The sequence below is a fragment of the Symphalangus syndactylus genome, chromosome 13 (genome assembly GCF_028878055.3).
Source record: "Symphalangus syndactylus isolate Jambi chromosome 13, NHGRI_mSymSyn1-v2.1_pri, whole genome shotgun sequence".
Taxonomy (NCBI): Eukaryota; Metazoa; Chordata; class Mammalia; order Primates; family Hylobatidae; genus Symphalangus; species Symphalangus syndactylus.
This window is the reverse complement of record NC_072435.2, coordinates 61667662-61689729: the sequence shown is the minus strand read 5'-3', so window position 1 is coordinate 61689729 and position 22068 is coordinate 61667662. Positions and strand designations below refer to the sequence as shown.

General features: G+C 40.5%; 1 protein-coding gene across 1 annotated transcript in view; it reads right to left on the bottom strand.

The window, feature by feature from the left end:
• HELB (DNA helicase B) overlaps positions 1-9202 on the bottom strand; it is a 47259-nt gene extending 38057 nt beyond the window's left edge. Inside the window, 3 exon segments of the mRNA XM_055238456.2 lie at positions 2310-2479; positions 3981-4400; positions 6311-9202. Coding sequence (XP_055094431.1) covers positions 2310-2479; positions 3981-4400; positions 6311-6497 — 777 coding nt within the window. The 5' untranslated portion in view covers positions 6498-9202.
• Positions 9203-22068: the final 12866 nt, after the last annotated feature.

Genomic DNA, 22068 nt, shown 5'->3' with positions numbered 1-22068 from the left:
TTGGAGACAGGGTTTTAAAGAGGTAATTAAGGTTAAATGGGACCATTCACCTCATTGATGAGGTCCTCAGGATGGGCCCTACTCTAATATGGCTGGTATTCTTATAAGAAGAAGAGATTAGGACACAGACTGGCAAAGAAGGAAGGCCATGTGAAGAAATAATGAGAGATAATGACCATCTACAAGCCAAGGAGAGAAGCCTTGGAAGAAATCAACCCTGTCCACACCTTGATCTCAGACCTGTAGCCTCCAGAACTGTAAGACAAAAAATTTCTGTTGTTTAAGCCTTCCAGTCAGCAGTACTTGTTCTGGCAGCCCCAGCAAACTAATACAATACTTGGATAGTGGTTTACATGCTGAATGGTGGGACCTCAGGCCTCCTTTGCTCATGAGTCCCAGAATGCTGCAACCAGGCTTAAACTCTCCATGTATGATTCTTCTCTGAGAAGAGTGATTGGACAGGAGAAAACACTTCCAGATCCGGACATGAGGGGAGGCGGGGAATGTTCCCTAATGAAAAACCTGAGTCACCACCAGATAATCTCTGCCTTATCCTCACCTGGTATCCCCAAGCTTGGATGCTCTCAGTTGAATGGCATCAGGCAAGAGAAACCTCTATCCTCTTGCTAGGTGGGAAGCAGTAATCACTTAATGCCCACAATGGGGAGAGAATCTGGGACTTCAACAGCTCCTTAAACAGGGGTTCACTTAATCCAGAAGGCAGAAAATACAGAAGCTGATATGTAATGCTTTAATTTTTTCTTCTTTTTTTTTTTTTTAGAGGAGGTAGAAGACCAGGTGCAGTAGCTCATGCCTGTAATCCCAGCACTCTGGGAGGCCAAGGTGGGCAGGTCACTTGAGGACAGGAGTTCAAGACCAGCCTGGCCAACATGGTGAAACCCTGTCCCTACTAAAAATACAAAAATTAGCTGGGTGTGGTGGCACATGCCTGTAATCCCAGCTATTCAGGAGCTGACGCAGGAGAATCGCTTGAACCCGGGAGGTGGAGACTGCAGTGAGCAGAGATCACACCATTGCACTCCAGCCTGGGTGGAAAAAAAAAAAGAAAAGAAAAGGGGAGGTAGAGAGAAAGGGATAGTGGCAGGGAGGGAAGAAGGCTGGCCCTAGGATCTTGATAGACATAACCTCAAACTCACTCGACCACAAAGAAAAACGCAAAGTCTGTGCTTCACCAGGAAGATGGTGAGCCTAGCAAGAGTGAGAATAAAGGCCTGATCGCATCTCCATTCTACACTGGTAAGGTCTCAATAAATGTTTACTCAATTATATTAGCCTAACACAATGTGTATTGTTAATAATAAAATGTTCTATAATTTATTCTTGAAATGTGAACAGGCTCTAAAGACCTCTAAAAGAGCTAAAAAAAGATCTTCCCTTCTTAATATCTCTATAAAGAACATCGGATTTTACAGGGTTTTTTTAAACAAAAAGGTAAACCATTATTATCTGCCTTTTACATATCATTGCTCTTCCACTCTTCTCCACTGAATAAATATATATAATAATCTCATGTTCCAGAATCTCACCTTTAAAAGCATACTGAATTTATAGACATTTTATGTAAGGGAAAAATTCCTTATTCCAGTATTTCCCAAACTCAGCATCTGCAAACATTCTTGAGGTTCCAAGAATTTTCTCAGAGTTTCTCAATTGTATTTTTCTTTGCAAAACCACCTTATAACCAAGAACTACCAAGATTAAGTACCACATTTGGTTTCCAATACCACTGGAGCCTCAGTGTGCCCCTTTACTACTCATAATCTCTAATAAAAAGAACAGAAGTGGATTCATTTGTAAATGATGTTAGTGTACAAAATAAAAATCAAATGACATCATGATATACCACATGAATAATGAAAATTGTCAATAGTTCAAACTGGAAGTGGGAAATTGAGTTGCACAGCAGAATGGACTTGCCGAATTTGTAAGAGCTTTTGACCTCAATGAGATCTATATTCAAGTTGCAAATGACAATTTAGTTACAGGACATTTGTCACATTAAATTACATAACTAAATTAATACCGATAATTTGAATGTCATCAATTTTTTTCATTTACAAATTTATGCAACTTTATAAGTTGCATAACAACTCATAAAATGTTCTTATGCTATAGTTTCTTATGCTATGGCCATAAGAAGCTTATGTACAGTTGCAACATTTGAATAAAAATAAATCAGTACTGGGGTTCACACAAATTTTTTTCCTTTGAAAGAGAAAGGAAAATTGCCAAATCTGAAACCATGCCTTAAACAAGATTACTATACGCTGAGCAAATGTTTTACTTACTTTACTAAATCCAAGTTTCCACGGATGTGTACCTAAAATCTCTTCTATCTCTTTCAACATCTCTTTAGAACCTGACTCTATGATCCATTTAAAGTGTCGAGGCAGAAGAACTGGAAGGAATTCCATTATTTTCGGAAACTGCAAAGCTATCGTTACATTTCTAAATGGAACTAGAAGATATCAGAAAGGAACAAAGTAAAACATAAATGAACCCAAAGAATGACTGATTTGAAGTACTTTCTCATTTTGCACAACCAATTCAAGAAACCCAAGTCAAAGACAGATTAGTACATTTGCCTTAACCAGTAAGAAAATTTTGATCATATTATGACAATTGCTTTTGTACTGAGATGGTTTTCATTGTGTTTAACACCAAAATTTATGTTCTTTAAACGCTTAAATGATTTCTTAGCCTTTTGTTTCCTACTGTCTGCACTATAACAGAACAAAAATTCTGACTCAATTATATAAAGATAAAACTTAAAGCTAAGGATATAAAATAAATAATTTACATAGTAACCTTTATAATCATTTTCTATAATCATAATCTTTTGTCATTGAAGTCATTCATTGATGTACCATCAAATTTATTTGATACATTAGGAAATGAAATATTCCATATATATGAATGCCCAGATAACAAATCATATTAAAAATTATTTGGGCCGGGCGCGGTGGCTCACGCTTGTAATCCCAGCACTTTGGGAGGCCGAGGCGGGCGGATCACGAGGTCAGGAGATCGAGACCACGGTGAAACCCCATCTCTACTAAAAATACAAAAAATTAGCCAGGCGTGGTGGCGGGCGCCTGTAGTCCCAGCTACTCGGAGAGGCTGAGGCAGGAGAATGGCGTGAACCCGGGAGGCGGAGCTTGCAGTGAGCCGAGATTGCGCCACTGCACTCCAGCCTGGGCGACAGAGCGAGACTCCGTCTCAAAAAAAAAAAAAAAAAAAAAAAATTATTTGAAACCATTTTGGACTGAAGTAGTTCCTAAATGTATTATTCATATCCTTGTTGTTCTTCTCTACCTCTTTAAACAGAATAATTTACAACTGATTTTTTTTTTTTTTTTTAACTGAGACAGTGTCTCACTCTGTCACCTAGGCTGGAGTACAGTGGTGCAATCATGGCTCACTGCAGCCTCCATTTCCTGGGCTCAAGTGATCCTCCTGCCTCAGCCTCCCAAGTAGCTGGGACTACAGGTATGTGTCACCACACCTAATTTTTTTTAAATTTTTTGTAGAGACAAGGTCTCACTACATTGCTCAGGCTAGTCTTGATCTCCTGTGCTCAAGTGATCCTCCTGCCTCAGCCTCCCCAAGTGGGATTACAGACGTGAGCAGCTACCACACCTGGCCAGCAACTGAATTTTTTTTCATTAATGATTCAAGGTAATCTCTGTGAGTACAAAAGTTAGAAAGAGAGATAAAAATCACAATTTTAGAGGTGGAAAGAAAACGGAAAGATTTTAAAGATCAGCTCATATAATCCCTTCATGTTACAGATGAGAAACCGGAAATGTCAATGGCATACTCCAAAAGCAACATAAACACATTTTTCACCAAATAGATTTTTAAAAAGAATACTATGCTAGTGGTAACATTTTAAACACTGCAGATAACTATTAAGTATGTCAATTACACTGAAACTTGATGATAAAAATCACACTTACTTGTGTTTTCCAGAGGAAGACTCATCTCATTGTCTGGGAACAACTCTTCCTGACCATTCTGTGCTGGCTGCTTTTGATCTTTCCTTCCAGTTTCCTTGTGGAAAGTTCTTAGTGTTTCCCTAAGATTTTCAAAGTTTAGGTTTTCATAGTTTGATACCTCCTTTACCCATGTTAAAAATTTATCAACAACATCACTGGAGACCTCACACTCTTTAAGAAAGAGAGCACAGATATGTTTTTGATTTGGTGGAGACATATCAGATTGCAAAAAGTAAGATGGAGATCCTTGAACTTGATATTGATAGCTCCTTGACCCCACCACAGGCTTTACTTGTACCTTCACTCTCCACCAAGCACCTGTTATCGGAAAACGTCCAAACACTTTAAATGTCTCTTGTGTGTTTTCATCATGAATTGAAGCTAAAAAAAAAAAAAAAAAAAAAAAAACAAACAAACAAAAACCCACAAAAGTTAACTCTGGAGATTATTTAGAAATCGTTTCCTCAAAGTTTTATCAAACTTACCACTATCTTTAATCTCCCTACAGCACTCTCTAAAGATGTCTGTTAGGGTGCCTGTAACACTGCATTCTGCCTACCTCTTTTTCTGTCTCCCGGTACTACACTGTAAATACTAAAACAGGACACTGTTTCGTTTGTCTTTGTATTCCAAAACGCAAGCACAGTACATAGCAGGTGTCTGCTGTTCCTCTTCTAAATCAGTACCCTCTCTGCTACTCTGACTTCAGCCAATACTGGCCTTCACGCAGTTTCTTTAAAATGCCATGGCCCTTCACTCAGGTTATTCCATTTGCCTTAACTGATCTCCCCTTTACTGTTTACTACATTTACTACAGACCTCAGCTTAACTATCACTTACTTAGAAAAGTCTTCCCTGAATCTCATGTATAAAACGTCTCAAAACACTATTTAGCATTCCTTCTAAGCATTTAGTAACATTATAGTTACTTCTGTGATTAAAGAATGTTTGTTTAATACACTAGAGGGTAAGCTTCATTAAGACTGCAACCTCGTTATTTTATTTCTCTAGGTTTTCCCAGCACCAAACATGCTAGCCAGTTGATGATACTTTAGAATGAATGACTAAGCCCTCCACAAATACTTGAAACTTTTCTGCCTAAATCTGCGCTGTCCACCTACATGTGGCTATTCAAATTAAAATGAAATAAAACTTAAAATTTCTCTCCTCAGTTACACTAGCTGTATTTCAAGTTCTAAACAGCTACATACGGCTAGTGGCTATTATACCAGACAGTGCAGATATAAAACACTGCCATCATCATGGAAAGTTCTACTGAACAGCACTGGTGGGCACATTAAAATATTTTAAGAATCAGTCACAAAGTACACATAACAGGTATAACTTACAGCACAGCAAACTACCTTATAGCGCAGGAAACTACTTATACAAGGTTTACCCGAACCATAAGGTTACTAACACCAGTTAATAATCATCTGTGCACTGAGGTGTTCCTTGTGTTTTGTTTTTCTTTTTCTTTTCATTTTTTTTTTTTTTTGAGATGGAGTTTCGTTCTTGTTGCCCAGGCCGGAGTGCAATGGTGCGATCTCAGCTCACTGCAACCTCTACCTCCTGGGTTCAAGCAATTCTCCTGCCTCAGCCTCCCAAGTAGCTGGGATTACAGGTGTGCGACATCACGCCCGGCTAATTTTGTAATTTTGTTGTTGTTGTCGTTTTTAGTAGAGACAGGTTTCATCATGTTGGTCAGGCTGGTCTCCAACTCCTAACCTCAAGTGATCCATCTGCCTCGGCCTCCCAAAGTGCGTGAGCCACCGCGCCCAGCCTGTTTTGTTTTTCCAAGTATTTGACTCCAGGCAATATAGGATAATAGTTACAAGTTCTCATTCTATAGAACTTGAGGATAAGTGGTCAGAAAGAAAAATAAAAGTTCCGATTCTGGGTAGAAATAGAGACTCAACATCCACTGTTTCCTCAAGTGTAAAACTACCTGGAAGGACGAATATTAAAATGAGAATAATTAAAAAAAAAAAAAAAAAAAAAAAAGGGCAACCCGCCCGGGTCCCCTTCCACATTGTGGAAGCTTTGTTCTTTCGCTCTTTGCAATAAACCTTGATGCTGCTCAAAAAAAAAAAAAAAAAAACATAGTATGTGTCCAGTTAGTCACTGCTATTATCATAGTTACAATTTTACCCTTAGTAGGATGAAGCAGCTAGACCACTGAGAAGCTAAATCTGTTAGCACGACTGGGTGTCTTGCTCAGGCCAAAGCCAGAATGAGAAGCGCTACGTTGGACCCTCCAACCCCATCCCCCCGGCAGGGGGCTTCCTCACCGCGGAGGCACCTGGGGAGGCTGCCAGCCTTTACGCCCCCACTGCAGAGCTCCTCAGCGTCGACGAACACGGAGTCTTCATCCTCCTCCACGTCGTCGTTTAGGTAGTCGTCGTCCTCCTCCACCAGATCCCTGGGTGGGAGCAGAGGTCCCTGAAGTTGGCGCAGGTACCGACTCGACCTGGCCATGCTTCTCCTGAACTCAACCCAAACAACTCGGGAAAAGCCTGGATAACTGCGTGGTCATCATCAGCCAATCAGTTCCACGACTGTAAGACCATCAACTTCCGGGAACGGCCTGGCGGCCGCCAGCGTACATAAAGCCTGGGCTGCAGCGAAGCTCCGCCCCAAGTTTCCAGGAATTGCCGAGGGGAGGGCATGTGGAAGGGGCGGGGCCAGGAGGGCTAAGGGGCGGGGAAGGGAGAGCGAGGGGCGGGGAGATGGGCGGGGCTTCCGCTCATTTCGGAGCCTGGAGCCGCGTGGTGAGGATCAGGAAGGTTCTGGGACGAGATCAGTGCTGGGGAGTGACAGGCGTGGCACCTGCCGACCGCCAGTGCACGGCATCTCCTGCGGAGAGAGAACGCGGAGAAAGTCCACTTCTGCTGAGCTTGAAGAACCCGGAAAAGCAAGCCCTACCCCAACCTCCCCAAAACGAAAGTATAGCAGATGCCCTTCTGGAATCGGATCTAGGGCAGGGACCTAGAATTCTGTATTTTTAATGTACATTCCGGGCTGTCCATTTTGTTGCTCAGCTAGGTTTGGACACCACTGGATTAGATGACATTCAAAGTTATTTTTATCCTTTCCTCTGTGAGTATACCCTGGTCTCCCAAACTTATTTAAGCTGGGCTGCTACCTGCTGACAGTGGGGTAAAAGTGTCTTTGCAGCCCAGAGTATAGACAGGAATAGGGGAAGGGAAATAGAAGAGAAAGGAACGTGGTTTTAAAAACTATTATGAGGCTATGATTCTCTTACTTGATGGGGATGGTACTTGAAAGTCTTGGTACTCTTTAAGAAATACCATAAATACATTACTACATTACTGTATTGATACTGTTTATTTTGGGATTATTCTCTTAATAATAATCCTGAAATAACTAAACATACACTATTTACTAAATCCAAAAGCACCTTATGCTATATTTAAATATATATAAACGACAACCAGCACCAAATATTTAAGAAAAATGTATAGAAGAAAATATAAAAATTGATTTTTTTTCCTTTGGGTACCAATTGAAAAATGCCCACTTTTGTTGCTTTTAAAAGAAATACTGTTGCAGCTGACAAAACATCAGTGTTTCCAAGGATTGGCTATATGAGGTTGAATTCCTTTGACATTCACGTGCTACTGTTTCCACCACAACATTGAATCTCCTCTGACAAATGTCACACTGTCCTCTTCGTTTCAAAAACCAGTGGATACTTTTCAGCCTGTGTTTTACCTGACCTCTCAGCAGTATTTGATACTGATAAGTATTTTCTTCTTGTAGCATTCTGCTGCCGGGGCTTTTGCAGCTTGCCTTCTCAGATTTTCTCCTTCCTTTCTGGCTATTTACAGTCTTGGACCCCTCTGCTTGCCTCGTAAGTACTGTTATTCCCCAAGGCTCCATCCTAAGCATCTTCTTGCTCTATAATCCTTTCCTCAATCATCCTTCACCTACATGCTAATGACTCAGCCTAATCTGATCTCCAAACCATACAAACAACTGCCTAAACACTGTCAGTCACTACTGGATGCCCCTTGGCTACTTAGGACTCAGCATATCTAAACTTCAACTTACCATTGGCTTCCCAAATCTGGGTCTCTTATGTGTATATACATGGGATATTCTTGTTACCAACATGATGACTTGGGCACAAGAATCAACTCTAGATCTCTAGATGTTAAACTTCTTTTTCTTCTTTCTCTCTCCCTTTTTTTTGGGGGGGGCGCCCAAGGTCTCACTGTGTTGCTCAAGCTGGTCTTGAACTCCTAAAGTCAAGTTATCCTCCTGCCTCGGCCTACCAAAGTGCTAGGATTACAGATGTGAGCCACTACACACAACACAGGTGTTCAACTCCCCCTCCCCCCCCCCTTTTTTTTTTTTTCTTTTGAGTCAGGTCTATAGTGGCACCGTCTCAGCTCCCTGAGGCCTTGACCTCCCAGCAGGCTCAAGTGATCTTCCCATATCAGCCTCTCAAGTAGCTGGGACCACAGGCTCACACCACTAAGCCCAGCTAATTTTTTGTAATTTTTTGTAGAAACAGGGTTTCGCCATGGTGTCCAGGCTGGTCTCGAACTCCTGAACTCAAGTGATCTGCCGGTCTTGGCCTCCCAAAGTGCTGAGATTACAGGCATGAGCCATTGCACCTGGCCACTATATGTTCAGCTTCTATTCATATAGTTCAATTGCATTTTATTGGATAGTGTAGATAGGAATTTAGGATGGTAAGAATCTTCTTTACCTATTGTTTTCTCATTCTTTTAAACAAAAAGTTAACAATTCTGGCTTTCTAGATACCATCTTTACCATACATAGTAAGCAGTGGTACTCAAATCTGGCCGTGCATCAAAATCACTTGGGATGTGTTCTAAAATTGAGATCCCTGGATCTACCCTGAAGCTACACTTCCCAAAACAGAAAACAACATAGACATAGGTTATCTACTGTGTGATTTTTGTAATAGCAAATTATTGGAAATAGCAGAGATGTTGAACAGCAAGAGACTAATGAAATAAACTAGTACATCCACACAATGGAGTATTCTTCAGCTATTTTTTTACAAAAAGAAAGATTGCTACGAATTGGTAGAGAGTAGTTTCCAAGATACTGTTTTAAATAAGAGAAAGTAAGATGTAAAACAATGCATATCATTTTATTTGTATGTGTCAGTGTTGCCAAAAAAAAAAAAAAAATCACATGAAAGATAAACGAGAAGTTAATGAAAATAGCCAGGAATGGTGGCTCTTGCCTCTAATTCCAGCACTTTGAGAGGCCAGGGTAGGAGGATTGCTTGAGCCCAGGAGTTTCAGACCAGGCTGGGCAACATAGCAAGACCTTGCCTCAAAAAAAATGAATAAATTAGCCAGGCACAGTGGCATGTGCCTGTAGTCCAGCTACCCTGGAGGCTGATGTGAGAGGATTGCATGAGCCCAGGAGGTTGAGGCTGCAGTGAGTCAGAAGAAGGGGAAGGAGAAGGAGGAGGGGGGGAGGGGGAGGGGGAGCGGGAAGAAACTGATGAAAATAGTTACCCACAGAGGGGATGGAAACCTGATAGGACAGAAAGCGGATAGGGACAAGAGCTCTGAGATTAATTTATTATGCAGTTTGACTTCTGAATCATGTAAATGTTTTACACATTCAAAAAATAAAAGAAACAAAAGCAAAACGGAAAATTGACCACAAACAGAAACAAACAAATCTATGAAGTGAATTGCATAACCATTAAGATAAAATAATTATTTCAAGTTATGTTTCAATACTTTGGATAAATATTTTAAGTTACTCTAACTGTACACCCCTAGTAGGTTATACTCTGCAGACAAAAGATCTACAAAATGATCTTAAACTTCACTCATTATGGTTAATGTTTGTTGTAATATTGTTGGTGTAATTTTGAAATTATATATTGTAGGATAAAGAAAATAAATGTGTTCATATTTTATTAAAAGTTTTAAATGTACATGGAAAGAAATACAAATGTAAAATAAAATAAGTTGAAAAAAAGCTCCTACAACATTAAACTGGAATTGAAAATATCAATATGGGCTCGTGATTTCTTAAAATGTATTATCTAGTTCTGTGTATCAAAAGGACCTGAAAGCAATGTAACCCCAGTAACTCTGATCACACCCACCATCTCAATTTTCTTTGTTTGTTTGTTTGTTTGTTAGACAGGGTTGTGCTAGAATTCAGTCTCACAATCATAGCTCACTGTGACCTTGAACTCCTGGCCTCACGTGATCTTTCTGCCTCCCCCTGCCCAAAGTGCTGGAATTACAGGCCACTGCCCCCAGCCTAATCTTGGTTTTTTAATCTGGGTGACTTTTTGTTTTCGAAAGCAAGGACCAGCCAGGCGTGGTGGCTCACGCCTGTAATCCCAGCACTTTGGGAGGCCGAGGTGGGCAGATGATTTGAGATCAGGAGTTCGAAACAAGTCTGGCTAACATGGCAAAACCCCGTCTCTACTAGAAATATAAAAATTAGCCGAGCATGATGCTGCGTGCCTGTAATCCCAGCCACTTGGGAGGCTAAGGCAGGAGAATTGCTTGAACTGGGGATGTGGAGGTTGCGGTGAGGCAAGATGGTGCCACTGCAGTGAAAAAAAAAAAGGAAAATTTTAGTATCAAAAGGAATAATGACTGCACTCGATTATAACATACTGAGTAAATACAAATTCACATGTTAATTGTGATAGTGAAAAAAAGAGAGAGAAATGCCAGTTAATAAGAATTTTTAAGAAGAAATTATAAAAATAGAAACCAGCATTTTGCAACCCCCCAATGTAATAACTGATTCAAGCAAGTATCACCAAAGGATATGAACATCACTGGGGAACTGATAGTCTCTTGGCAGTAATGGATTATGAATTGCAAAGGGAAAAATGTACCTATACAGTGAAGATACTTGTCACTCACCCTTTAATCAAGTTACCAACCACAGTGTCAATAATGGGACACAACTGATGTGTATTTCATGCTATGACGCAATAAGGTATACATAAAATTAGCTATTAAGTATTCTTACCAAAAGTATTTAACCTGATTTTAATCAAGGCTCTAGACCAGTACTGTTTAAGAGATGTCATATGAACCACATATGTAATTTAAAAGTTTCTAGTGGCCATATTGAAAAAAGAAACAGGTGACATTTTAATGATACATTTTATTTAATCCAACATATCCAAAATAGTATTTCAACATGGTAATCAATATAAAAATTATTAACAAAATATTTTACATTTTTTTATCCTGTCTTTAAAATCTGCTCTGTATTTTACCGTTACTGCACACTTCAGTTTGAACTAGTCACATTTCAAGGGCTCAAAATCCATGTGTCTAGTGACTACCATATTAGACAGCACAGTTGTAGACCGAATTTCCAGTTTGCCCCAAATCCAAGGAAGTGAGGTACCGACTAAATGATACCATAAGGAAACAGAAAGATCTAGAACAGAGATGACAAAACTTCATTTTGCAAAGGGATAGATAGTATTTCAGGCTTTGCTATATATGGTCTCCATCACATAATACTCCTCCACCTCCTCCTTCCTTCTCTTCTTCCTCTTCTTTTTTTATAACCCTTTAAATATGTAAAGACTATTCTTAGCTCTACGGCTGTACAAAAACAGGCTGTAGTTTTCCCACACCTGATCTAGAATATGGGACATTCTACAAGACAACTGACCTGGATATTCCAAAACATCAATGTCATAGAAAAAAAAGTTGGGATTCCAGGATTGCTGGTGGCCGGTCAGTGAATTTGAAGTTGAAGGTATAAGGAATGGATGTGAGATGAGGCTGGTAGGAAGTGGGTGGCAGCCAGAACTTGCAGTGTTTCAGGAGGCCACGGCAAGGTCAGCAAGATGCCACTAGAGGTTTTAAACAGAAGCTTAACCTTCTCTTCTGAAAACATGACTATTCATCTCCCATAAACTAAACTTTCTTTGCAATGTCCCCTTGAAAGTTATCCTAGGAAATGGTTATTAAATAAATCAATCAATCTGAATCATGAAGCAATACCTTTCAGTATCTCATACATAATGCTTCTCACTTGGAAGATTTTTTTCCTGTGTTACATAATGTGTTTTCTAGTCATGTAAGAAATATATTTGTTTTAATGTGCCTGGCTGGCATCAAGGCAATTAACACACTGTGAAGTGATCATTAGTAAAACCTAAACGTTGTATTGGGGGAATAGGGAGGGAATAAGATTTAGTAATCTGTTTAATTACTGTGATGAGGCAAAGGATGTAATTAAGGTGCAGTTGTGATAATGACAGTTTCACAGTTATATTGAAAGCGCTACATATTAATTTATCCTGGTAAATGTTTAAACTAGTATTTTGTCTATTTTGTTTGTAAAAGTGGGATCCGAAGTGGTATGATAGAGTTAAGACAACAAATGAGTCAATAATACAGTACCATAGAGACACAATTATACACAGAGTAGAAATTATAATAAAGACATGTTAGATTACATTCAGTCAACAGACATACATACAAACAGCATGTAGTACTAGTATTCACTGATACTGAATTCCCCTCTTTCTAGACACAGAGTAGGATTGTACTTCCCCATCTATTTGAAATTCATCATGACCATCTGACTTGCTTTGGCCAGTGAAATGAGAGCAACATGTCACTTCAGGGTAGAAGCAATTAATTGAGGGTGCCCAATTCTCCACCTCTGATTATTTCTCGCTTTGTGAGGTTCAACAGTGAGTCATTATATAATGAACAACTGCCCTGGAGAGTTATGTGAACCACAGTAGATTTCAAACAAATGAGAATAAATCTTTGTTGTATTAATGCAGTTAATGCACTGGGGTTGTGGAATTGTTTCTTATGTCATCAGAACCTAGCCTATCCTTCCTGACACAATAGTGATCATGTAATAGTTGTGTTTGGTGGATACAGTTGAAAGACATAAGGAAACAGTAATGGCCCTTGCCAAAATGTTTCTATAATTTAATTGAGAAGATATGTATATTGAAAGTTAATGAAACCAGGGACTTCATAACTGCATTGATTCAGAAGAACTTTGAATGCTAAAACACTGTGATAGCATTGTGCAGTACTAGAAGGGATATAAGGAGGCAGAAAGCCCTAGCCACACAAAGCTGATACTACAGTCATGTGTGGCTGGGTGTGATGGCTCATGTCTATAATCCCAGCACTTTGGGAGGCTGAAGAGGGAGGATTGCTTGAGCCCAGGAGTTTGCGACCAGCCTGGGCAACATTAGCAAAACCTGTCTCTACAAAAATTAGCCAGGCATGGTGGTGCACACCTGTGGTCCCAGTTACTGGGAGGTGAGAGGTGGGAAGTCAAAGGATTCCTTGAGCCCAGGAGGCAGAGATTGCAGTAAGCCAAGATCACACGACTGCACTTCAACCTGGGTGACAGAATGAGAACCTGTCTCAACAAAACAAAACAATACAGTCATATGTCACTTAACAATAGGGGTACATTCTCAGAAATGTATCCTTAGGTGATTTCATCATTGGGCAAACACCACAGAGTGTACAAATCTAGCTCTATAACCTACTACATACCTAGGTCATATGGTATAGCCTATTGTTTCTGGGCTATAAACCTGTACTGCATGTTACTGTACTGAATCCTGTAGGCAACTGTAGGTCAATGGTATTTGTATATCCAGATATAAGAAAGCTATGTAAAAATATGTATTATAATTTTATGAGACCACCACTATTAATGCAGTCCATCATTAATCAAAACATTGTTATATGTGGTGAATAACTGTTCCATAATTCTCTTACTGGGAATACAGATTCCTAGCAGTAAGTGGTGATATACCAGAAGGAATAAAAGACTCAAGATAAATGCATTCTGGTGTCCAACTGACTTGTATTATATTATTCAATACATTGTTGGGTTTTTTTGAGACAGAGTTTCGCTCTTGTCACCCAGGCTGGAGTGCAATGGTGCGATCTCAGCTCACTGCAACCTCCGTCTCCCAGGTTCAAGCAATTCTCCTGCCTCAGCCTCCCAAGTAGCTGGGATTGCAGGTGCCTGCCACCACACCCTGCTGATTTTTTTATTTTAGTAGAGATGGGGTTTCCCCATGTTGGCCAGGCTGGTCTTGATCTCTTGACCTCAAGTGATCCACCCACCTCGGCCTCCCAGTGTGCTGGAATTACAAGTGTGAACCACAGCATCCAGCCAATACATTGTTTTTATATTAAAACAAATAAGGATATATTATGCAAAATGAAAAATTGACGTGACTAAGGTAAAGAATAAAACTTAAAAGTAAGTCCACCTTTGAGGGGACAGGTTGGTTGGGCAATACTTCAAGATTCCATAGGGCATTCACGCCTTCTTCCTGGACATATGTGTGTTTCAGTGGAAATGTTGATATAATTAATTGACACTGTGTTAAGCCTTTGCCTTTAAATGTTACAAAGTAATGACCCCAATCACCTTAATTACAATTCAATTTACTTTACATTATTATGTATGTTTTTACCCATGCTAAAACATTTGTAGGGCTAAATTCATGCGTTTATATTTCTGTTTCAGCATATGAGTTTGTAAGTTGTAGGAGAGTATGTTCATTAAAAATTACTACCTTGGCCAGGTGCAGTGGTTCATGCCTGTAATCTCAGCTACTAGGGAGGCTGTGGCAGGAGAATTGCTTGGAGGTGGATGTTGCAGTGAGCTGAGACTGTGCCACTGCACTCCAATCTGGGTGACAGAATGACACTCCATCTCAAAAAATAAAAATAAAAACAAAATTACTGCCTCCCAATGAGCATGGTGGCTCACACTAGTAATTCCAGAGCTGTGGGAGGCCGAGGTGGGAGGATTGCTTGAGGCCAGGAGCTTGAGACCAGCCTGAGCAACAAAGCGAGACCCCATCACCACACACACACACACACACACACACACACACACACACACACATTAGTAATAAGCTGGGCATGGCGGTACAAACTATAGTCCCAGCTACTTTGGAGGCTGAGGCAGCAGGATCGCTTGAGGCCAGAATTCAAGGCTTCAGTGAGCTATGATTGTGCCATTGCACTCCAGCCCAGGTGACATAGTGAGACCCTAACTCAAAAAATAAATGAAAGAAAAGAAAAGAAAAGGAAAAGGAAAAAGAAAAAGAGAAAGAACTGCCTTCCTAAATACATTTTCTGGAAGCTCCTTTCCTAACAAACACGCCATGGTTGAAGTGAGCACTAAAACAAAAATGCATCAACTTTGCTACCACAGAGAGATGGAGCTGGGGATCAATTTCTAGCTGATCATTTTGGTCTTTGTTAGGCATTTTATGAAAACTATTTATCTCATCCTATATGATAACTTTTTAAAAAGCAAACATTTGCAAAGTATTACTAAGAAGTAGATGACTACAATTCATTGATTCAGTCAATACATATTTTCGGATAGTTACTGTTCTGGGTACTGGAGAATAACAGTAAACAAAACAGACCAAGTCCTTGTACATCCTAAGAAGGAGCCAGGAAGCAAGTAAAAGTAATATCAAGTGATGATGAGAACTAGAAGCAAAGATAAAAGAGAGAAAGGGGATAGAGAGTGCTGTGGTTTGAATATTTGTCTCTTGCAAAATTCATGTTGAGGGCCAGGCGGCATGGCTCACGCTTGTAATCCCAGCACTTTGAGAGGCTGAGATGGGCAGATCACTTGAGGTCAGGAGTCCCATATCAGCCTGGCCAACATGGTGAAACCCCATCTCTACTAAAAATACAAAAAGTTAGCCAGGCGTGGTGGCATACACCTATAATCCCAGCTATGGAGAGGCTGAAGCTAGAGAATTGCTTGAACCCAGGAGGCAGAGGTTGCAGTGAGGTGAGATGGCACCATTGCACTCTAGCGTGGGTGACAGAGCGAGACTCTATCTCAAGAAAAAAAAAATTCATGTTGAAACTTAATCCCCAATGTGGCAGCATTGAGAGGTGAGGAGGGTCATGAGGTATATTCATTTCATATCATTTAAGAGGTGATTGGGTCATGAGGTATCTTCCTTCGTGAATAGATTAATCCATTCATGGATTAATGGGTCAATGGATTAATGGGTTATCATGGGAGTGGGACTGGTGGACCTGGAGAGCTTGTTTGGAGGTTCTAGCAGGGGAGCGCAGCTGCCCACATACCCTTGACTGAAGACCAGTCCTCTTCTATCGGGGATGGTAATCCTCTTCCACCAAGCACAGCTTTGGGAGGGACACACATGGAGTCGTGAGGGAGGAAGGGGACACCCGCCTAGCTGGTCAGATCAGCTGAATCAACTCGGGCTATCAGTGGGGTGGCAGATGTCACAGACAGTTCACCCTCACATCCAGGACCGGTAGCTTTATAAGAAGAAGAGGAGAGACCTGAACTAACATGTTCAGTCCCCTCACCATGTGATGCCACCTGTTGTTCCACCAGCAAGAAGGCTTTCACCAGATATGGTCTCTCCACCTCAGACTTTCCAGTCTCCATAACTCTAAGTTATAAACAAATTCCTTTTCTTTATAAATTATCCAGTTTTAAGTATTCTGTTACAAGTAGCAGAAAATGAACTAACACAGAGCATGACTGTAGTGAGGTTTTGCTATTTCAGATAGAATGATGGATTGAAACCAAGGCAGAGATATTAAAAATTGACAATGAGATATTGTGTTGTATTGGCTATGGAATGAATTATTGAATAGAAGGAATGCAAATCAGGGAACATGTGAAAAGCGCTATGCTTATGCAATCTATAATCATCAATAGATGAAGACTGACTTTCTGGAATAGAAATATATTTGAGCATTCCACAGAGTCACTCCTGTTGCAAAAGATAAACTACATTCAGATCAGCAGGTCTGTTTTCCTGGATTTATTTTAAATGGCTGGAAATTTCCTCCATTTGTGAGAAGATTTCATATACAACATCCACTTCTGGCCAAGAACGGAGAAAATCATCCGGCACTGGAGAAAAGTGAGATATGAAGAACTAGGTTGGAATAATGATGAGCAAAAAGGGAAAGAATAACTGCAAGAGAGACAGGAAGGAGAATGTGGAAAGATAATATGATGAAGATATGGACAGCAGATGCAGGGGAGTTTCAAAAGAGTTGGAAAATTCTCCTTTAAAAAACAAAGCCATAATGCAGTAATAACTCATGTTACACAATGCTGAATTGATTAAAGAATACAAAATCTCTGAAATTTTATTTTTGATGAAAGAAAACATAGGCCGTGAATGGTAGCTCATGCCTGTAATCCCAGCACTTTGGGAGGCCAAGGCGGATGGATCACCTGAGGTTAGAGTCCGAGACCAGCCTGGCCAACAGGTGAAACCTGTTCTCTACTAAAAATACAAAAAAATCAGCCAGGCGTGGTGGCAGGCACCTATAATCCCAGCTGCTCAGGAGGCTGAGGCAGGAGAATCGTTTGAACCTGGGAGGCTGAGGTTGCAGTTAGCAGAGATGGTGCCACTGCACTCCAGCCTAGGTGACAGAGCGAGACTCTGTTTTTGTTTTTGTTTTTCTGAAAAAAAAAAAAAACAAAAAACAAAAAAAAAACCCACAGAATTTGGAGAGTACAAAGACAATGCTTTCACACTCAGAAAACAGAACAATTTTATATATTTAACTTCCTGCCTTAATTATAAACGACAACAATTACAATGGCTAATACTGAGTGTTTACATTGTGCTTTCCACACATCACAAAGTCCTCTCCTTCAATTAACTCATTTACTCTTCACAAAAGCCTCATGAAGTAGTTAACATTAAAGCATCTATCTTACTTATGAGGAAACTTCTACTGAGAGGTTAGGTAACTTGCTTAAAGTTGGGAGTGGCTGAACCATGACTTGAACTTAAGAAGTCAGGCTCCAGTGACCGTGCTCTTTGCTGCTACATATTCAGACACAGCTCTGTGTTCTAAGTATCTCTGCATGCACCCAGGAACCAACCTGGGGCCGTGAGGAGGCATACACTGCAGCATAGTATCAATCTCCTTGATTTGTTGCTTCTCTTTTGTTTGAGATTTGTAAAACAGATAAACACTTCTCTGGGACCTTAGGGTAAAACCACAACAGTTGCAAAGATACCACAACCTCTTGTCATTTCTAAGTGACAAATAACTTGAATTGCAAGGTTACTTCTTTTTTACACTGCTGCTGGATGAACCTGTAAGAACTCCATACACAGGGATCTAAGATAAATAGCACATTGATATGGTTTGGTGGTGTCCCCATCCAAATCTCATCTTGAATTGTAGCACCTGTAATTCCCACATGTCTTGAATGTGTTTAGGATAGACCTGTTCTCCTTGTCTTTGTTAGCCCACTTCAATGAGGTTTCCAACCCAACACACACCTGAAATTCCTCTGGTGCAAGGTCACCAGTGACTTCCACATGGCTAAATGCAATGGTTAGTACATTCGTTTTCTATTGCTGCTATAACAAATTACCCCAAACCCAGTGGTTGAAAACAACACAAATTTATTATCACACAGTTCTTAGGGTCAGAAGTTTAAAATGGGGCAGCAGGGCTCCTTTCCTTCTGGATGCTCCAGGGTACAGTCACTCCTTGACACATCCCTCAGACTTCTGTGTCCACGGTCACACTGCCTTCTCTGACTTCGACTCTGAATCTTTTGCCTCCCTCTTACAAGGACACTTGTGATTACATCGGGCCCACATGGACAATCCAGGAGAATCTCCCCATCTGCAGATCCTTAACATTAACCACATCTCCAAAGTTCTTCTTGCCATGTAAGACAATATAGTCACAGGTTCTGGGGATTAGGATGTGGACATCTTTGTGGGGCTGGGAGTACATTACTCAGCCTACTACAGTTAGTTCTCAGTTGTTCTCTTATTGACCTGTCAGCAGTATTTGATGTCCCTGATCTGTCCTGCTGTCTGAACACATTTTCATCTCTTGGTTTCTGGCATGCCGCGATCTTTCGGTTGTCTCCCTCCTTCATGGCTGCTCTGTCTGAGTAGCCTCCTTGGCCTTCCTTACTTTCCATGACCACTCTGTCCTTAGTCTTCTCTTCCCTGTGCAGACTCCATTCATTCTTATGGCCTTGATTATCACCTATATGTTGTGGTTCTTAAATTTATATCACTGTCTATACATCACTGTTTTCTTTCTTCTATTTTTTTTTTTTTTTTTTTTTTTTTGAGATGGAGTCTCGCTTTGTCACCCAGGCTGGAGTGCAGTGGCACAATCTCGGCTCACCACAACCTCTGCCTCCTGGGTTCAAGCGATTCTCCTGCCTCAGCCTCCTGAGTAGCTGGGATTATAGGCACATGCCACAGTGCCCAGCTAATTTTTGTATTTTTGGTAGAGACAGGGTTCCACTGTGTTGTCCAGGTTGGTTTTGAACTCCTGACCTCAAGTGATCCACCTGCCTCGGCCTCCCAAAGTGTTGGGATTACAGGCGTGAACCACTGTGCCCGGCCTTATACATCACTTTTAAACTACAAACTTGTACTTCCAACTGCCCGCTTAACATCACCGGTTAAATCTCTTTTAAAACTTGACAGGATCAAACAGGAATTCCTGACCATTCCTCCTCCTCAGATCTCTACCTACCGTCTTCTCCATCTCAGTTAATGGTAACTTCATCCTTTGGTTGCTCCAGCCAAACTCTTTGGAGTTAATCCTAACTCTTCTCTGTTTCCTGCGTCCCATGCACAATCCATCACCAAATCTCATTGGCTCTACCTTCGAAACATACGCAGAATCCAACCACTTCTCACCACCTCCGCTGCTCTCACCCTGGTCTCAGCTGCCTCCCTCTCTGTGCTGGCTTATTCCAATAATCTCCTAACTGATCTCCTGCTTCCAATTTTGCTTCCTACAGCATTTTTTTTCCAGTGGAGCTGCTATAATGATTCTTTTGAAACAGGTCAGATTATATTAACTCCTTTGCTCAAAACCCTGCAAGAGCTCCACATGACACTCGCGGTGAAAGCAAAGCCTATCAGGCCTTACATGCTCTGCCCTTCCATCAGTCTCTCTGGCCTTCTCACTTCCTGCTCTCCCTTTGCTCATTTTGCTTCAGCTACGCTGGCCCAGCCCCCTTGTTGTTCCTTGAACACATCAGATGTGCTTCTCCCAGAGAGTTTTTGAACTGTCTGCTCTCTTTGTCTAGAATAGTTTTCCCAGGGAACTGTGTGGCTAACTCCCTCACTATCTTTGTGTCTTTGCTTAAGATAAAAGATTATCATCTTCTGAATGGGGCTTACTCTGTCCAGCAGACCAAAGACCCTTTGTGGCAATGTGAATTGCTAGAAACTTTTGAAATTAATTGTATAATGTCTGTTTTTTTTTTTTTTTTTTGAGACAGAGTCTTGCTGTTGGCCAGGCTGGAGTGCAGTGACGCAATGTCGGCTCACTGCAACCTCTGCCTCTCGGGTTCAAGCGATTCTCCTGCCTCAGCCTCCCAGGTAGCTAGGACTACAGGCAAGTGCCACCACACCCAGCTAATTTTTTGTATTTTTTTTTTTTTGTAGAGACAGGGTTTCACCATGTTAGCCAGGATGGTCTTGATCTCCTGACCTCGTGATCTGCCTGCCTTGGCCTCCCAAAGTGCTGGGATTACAGGCATGAGCCACCATACCTGGCCAATTGTATAATGTCTTTTAAAATCTATCAACACATTCTTTAATATAGCACTTCCATGTTGGAGAATCTCTCCTATAGAAATGAGAGCACCACTGTGCAAGAATATTTATTGTACTATTTCTCATAGGCCAAAAGCAACTAGAAACAATCTGATTGCTCATCAACAGAAAAATTATTGAATTTATTACAGCAAATCATATTAAAAAACATTATGTAGCGATTAAAAAGAATTAAGTTAGAAGCTTAAGGATGTCAGTGCTGTCTAATTAAGTAAATGCACATTGCAGAGTAATGTGTAAAGTATTATTAGCTTTTTGAAAAACAACAGCAAAACAAAAGTCTGCATAACTGTTTTAAGACCACGGTAGAAGTGTAACTGGATACACACTAAGCTGTCAACATCAGTCACCAAGATGATATGAGAATAGAATACAATAAAGTAGGAAATAATTGACTTTTTCATAAAATACTTTTGTATTGTTTTCTTCATTAACGTGTACATAATTCAGTAATTAAAATTAATTAATTTTTTTAGTTTAAATAATGATTTTAACATATTTTGATAATATATCCAACCTTTTTTTTTTTTTGTCTTCTCACCAGTGGTTGCTGAGAAGAACCCTACCTGATCAATGAGAGTCAGGCTACTATTCCATTTGCCTTTATTATACACTAAACTCTGGTTGTTTCTACCAATTTTTGTACCTTGGTGCTCACCTACTATAGAAATCAGGTACTATAGGAATCTACTAATCTTTATATCTTGGTGCTCACCTACTATAGGAATTAGCTCTCTTGGAAATTCAAGGGAACATTCCTCTTCAGTTTATATTGAAGATAATCATGTAATCTTCCTTATCCCTCTTGGCTCCATCCTTTGCTCCTCACCCCCATTCCTCAGCTCTAGCCAGAACTGTTACTGTTGTAAAGGTCATATTTTACAGGCTTGTACACACTCAGTGTGCAAAAATATGATTTTCTTTACTTTGCCAAGGCTGAACTTGAGTTTTGTATCAGGCTCCTATTCTTCCTGATTAAAAGAACAAATCTAGTCAATTCAAGTAACTTGGTAAGTTTAAAGTGTTTTTTCTTTTCCATGTCATGTTTAATATCTATCAGGATTTTCTTATTCCTGCTCATTCATTCTGGGGTAGCATCCATGTTCTATGGATTCATGGCTTTGTGGGAAATATCTGCAATTGTCCTTTTCCCAGTGCCAGCATTTGCTGAGGTGTACAAGTCTTATCCAACCCTGAGCATGGTTGTCTCTCCTCTGGTACCCACTGAAGCCTCCATGGCCCTATCTGGTCCAGGGCTGCAGGGTCCACACCATTTTTCACTATGGTGCTTCCATGTCACAACTGCATGCCAAATTCAGGGCCCACATCCTTGTCTCAAGCAAACACTGTGTCTTTTCTTGGGGACTCAGGGAAATTTGCCCATTCTCA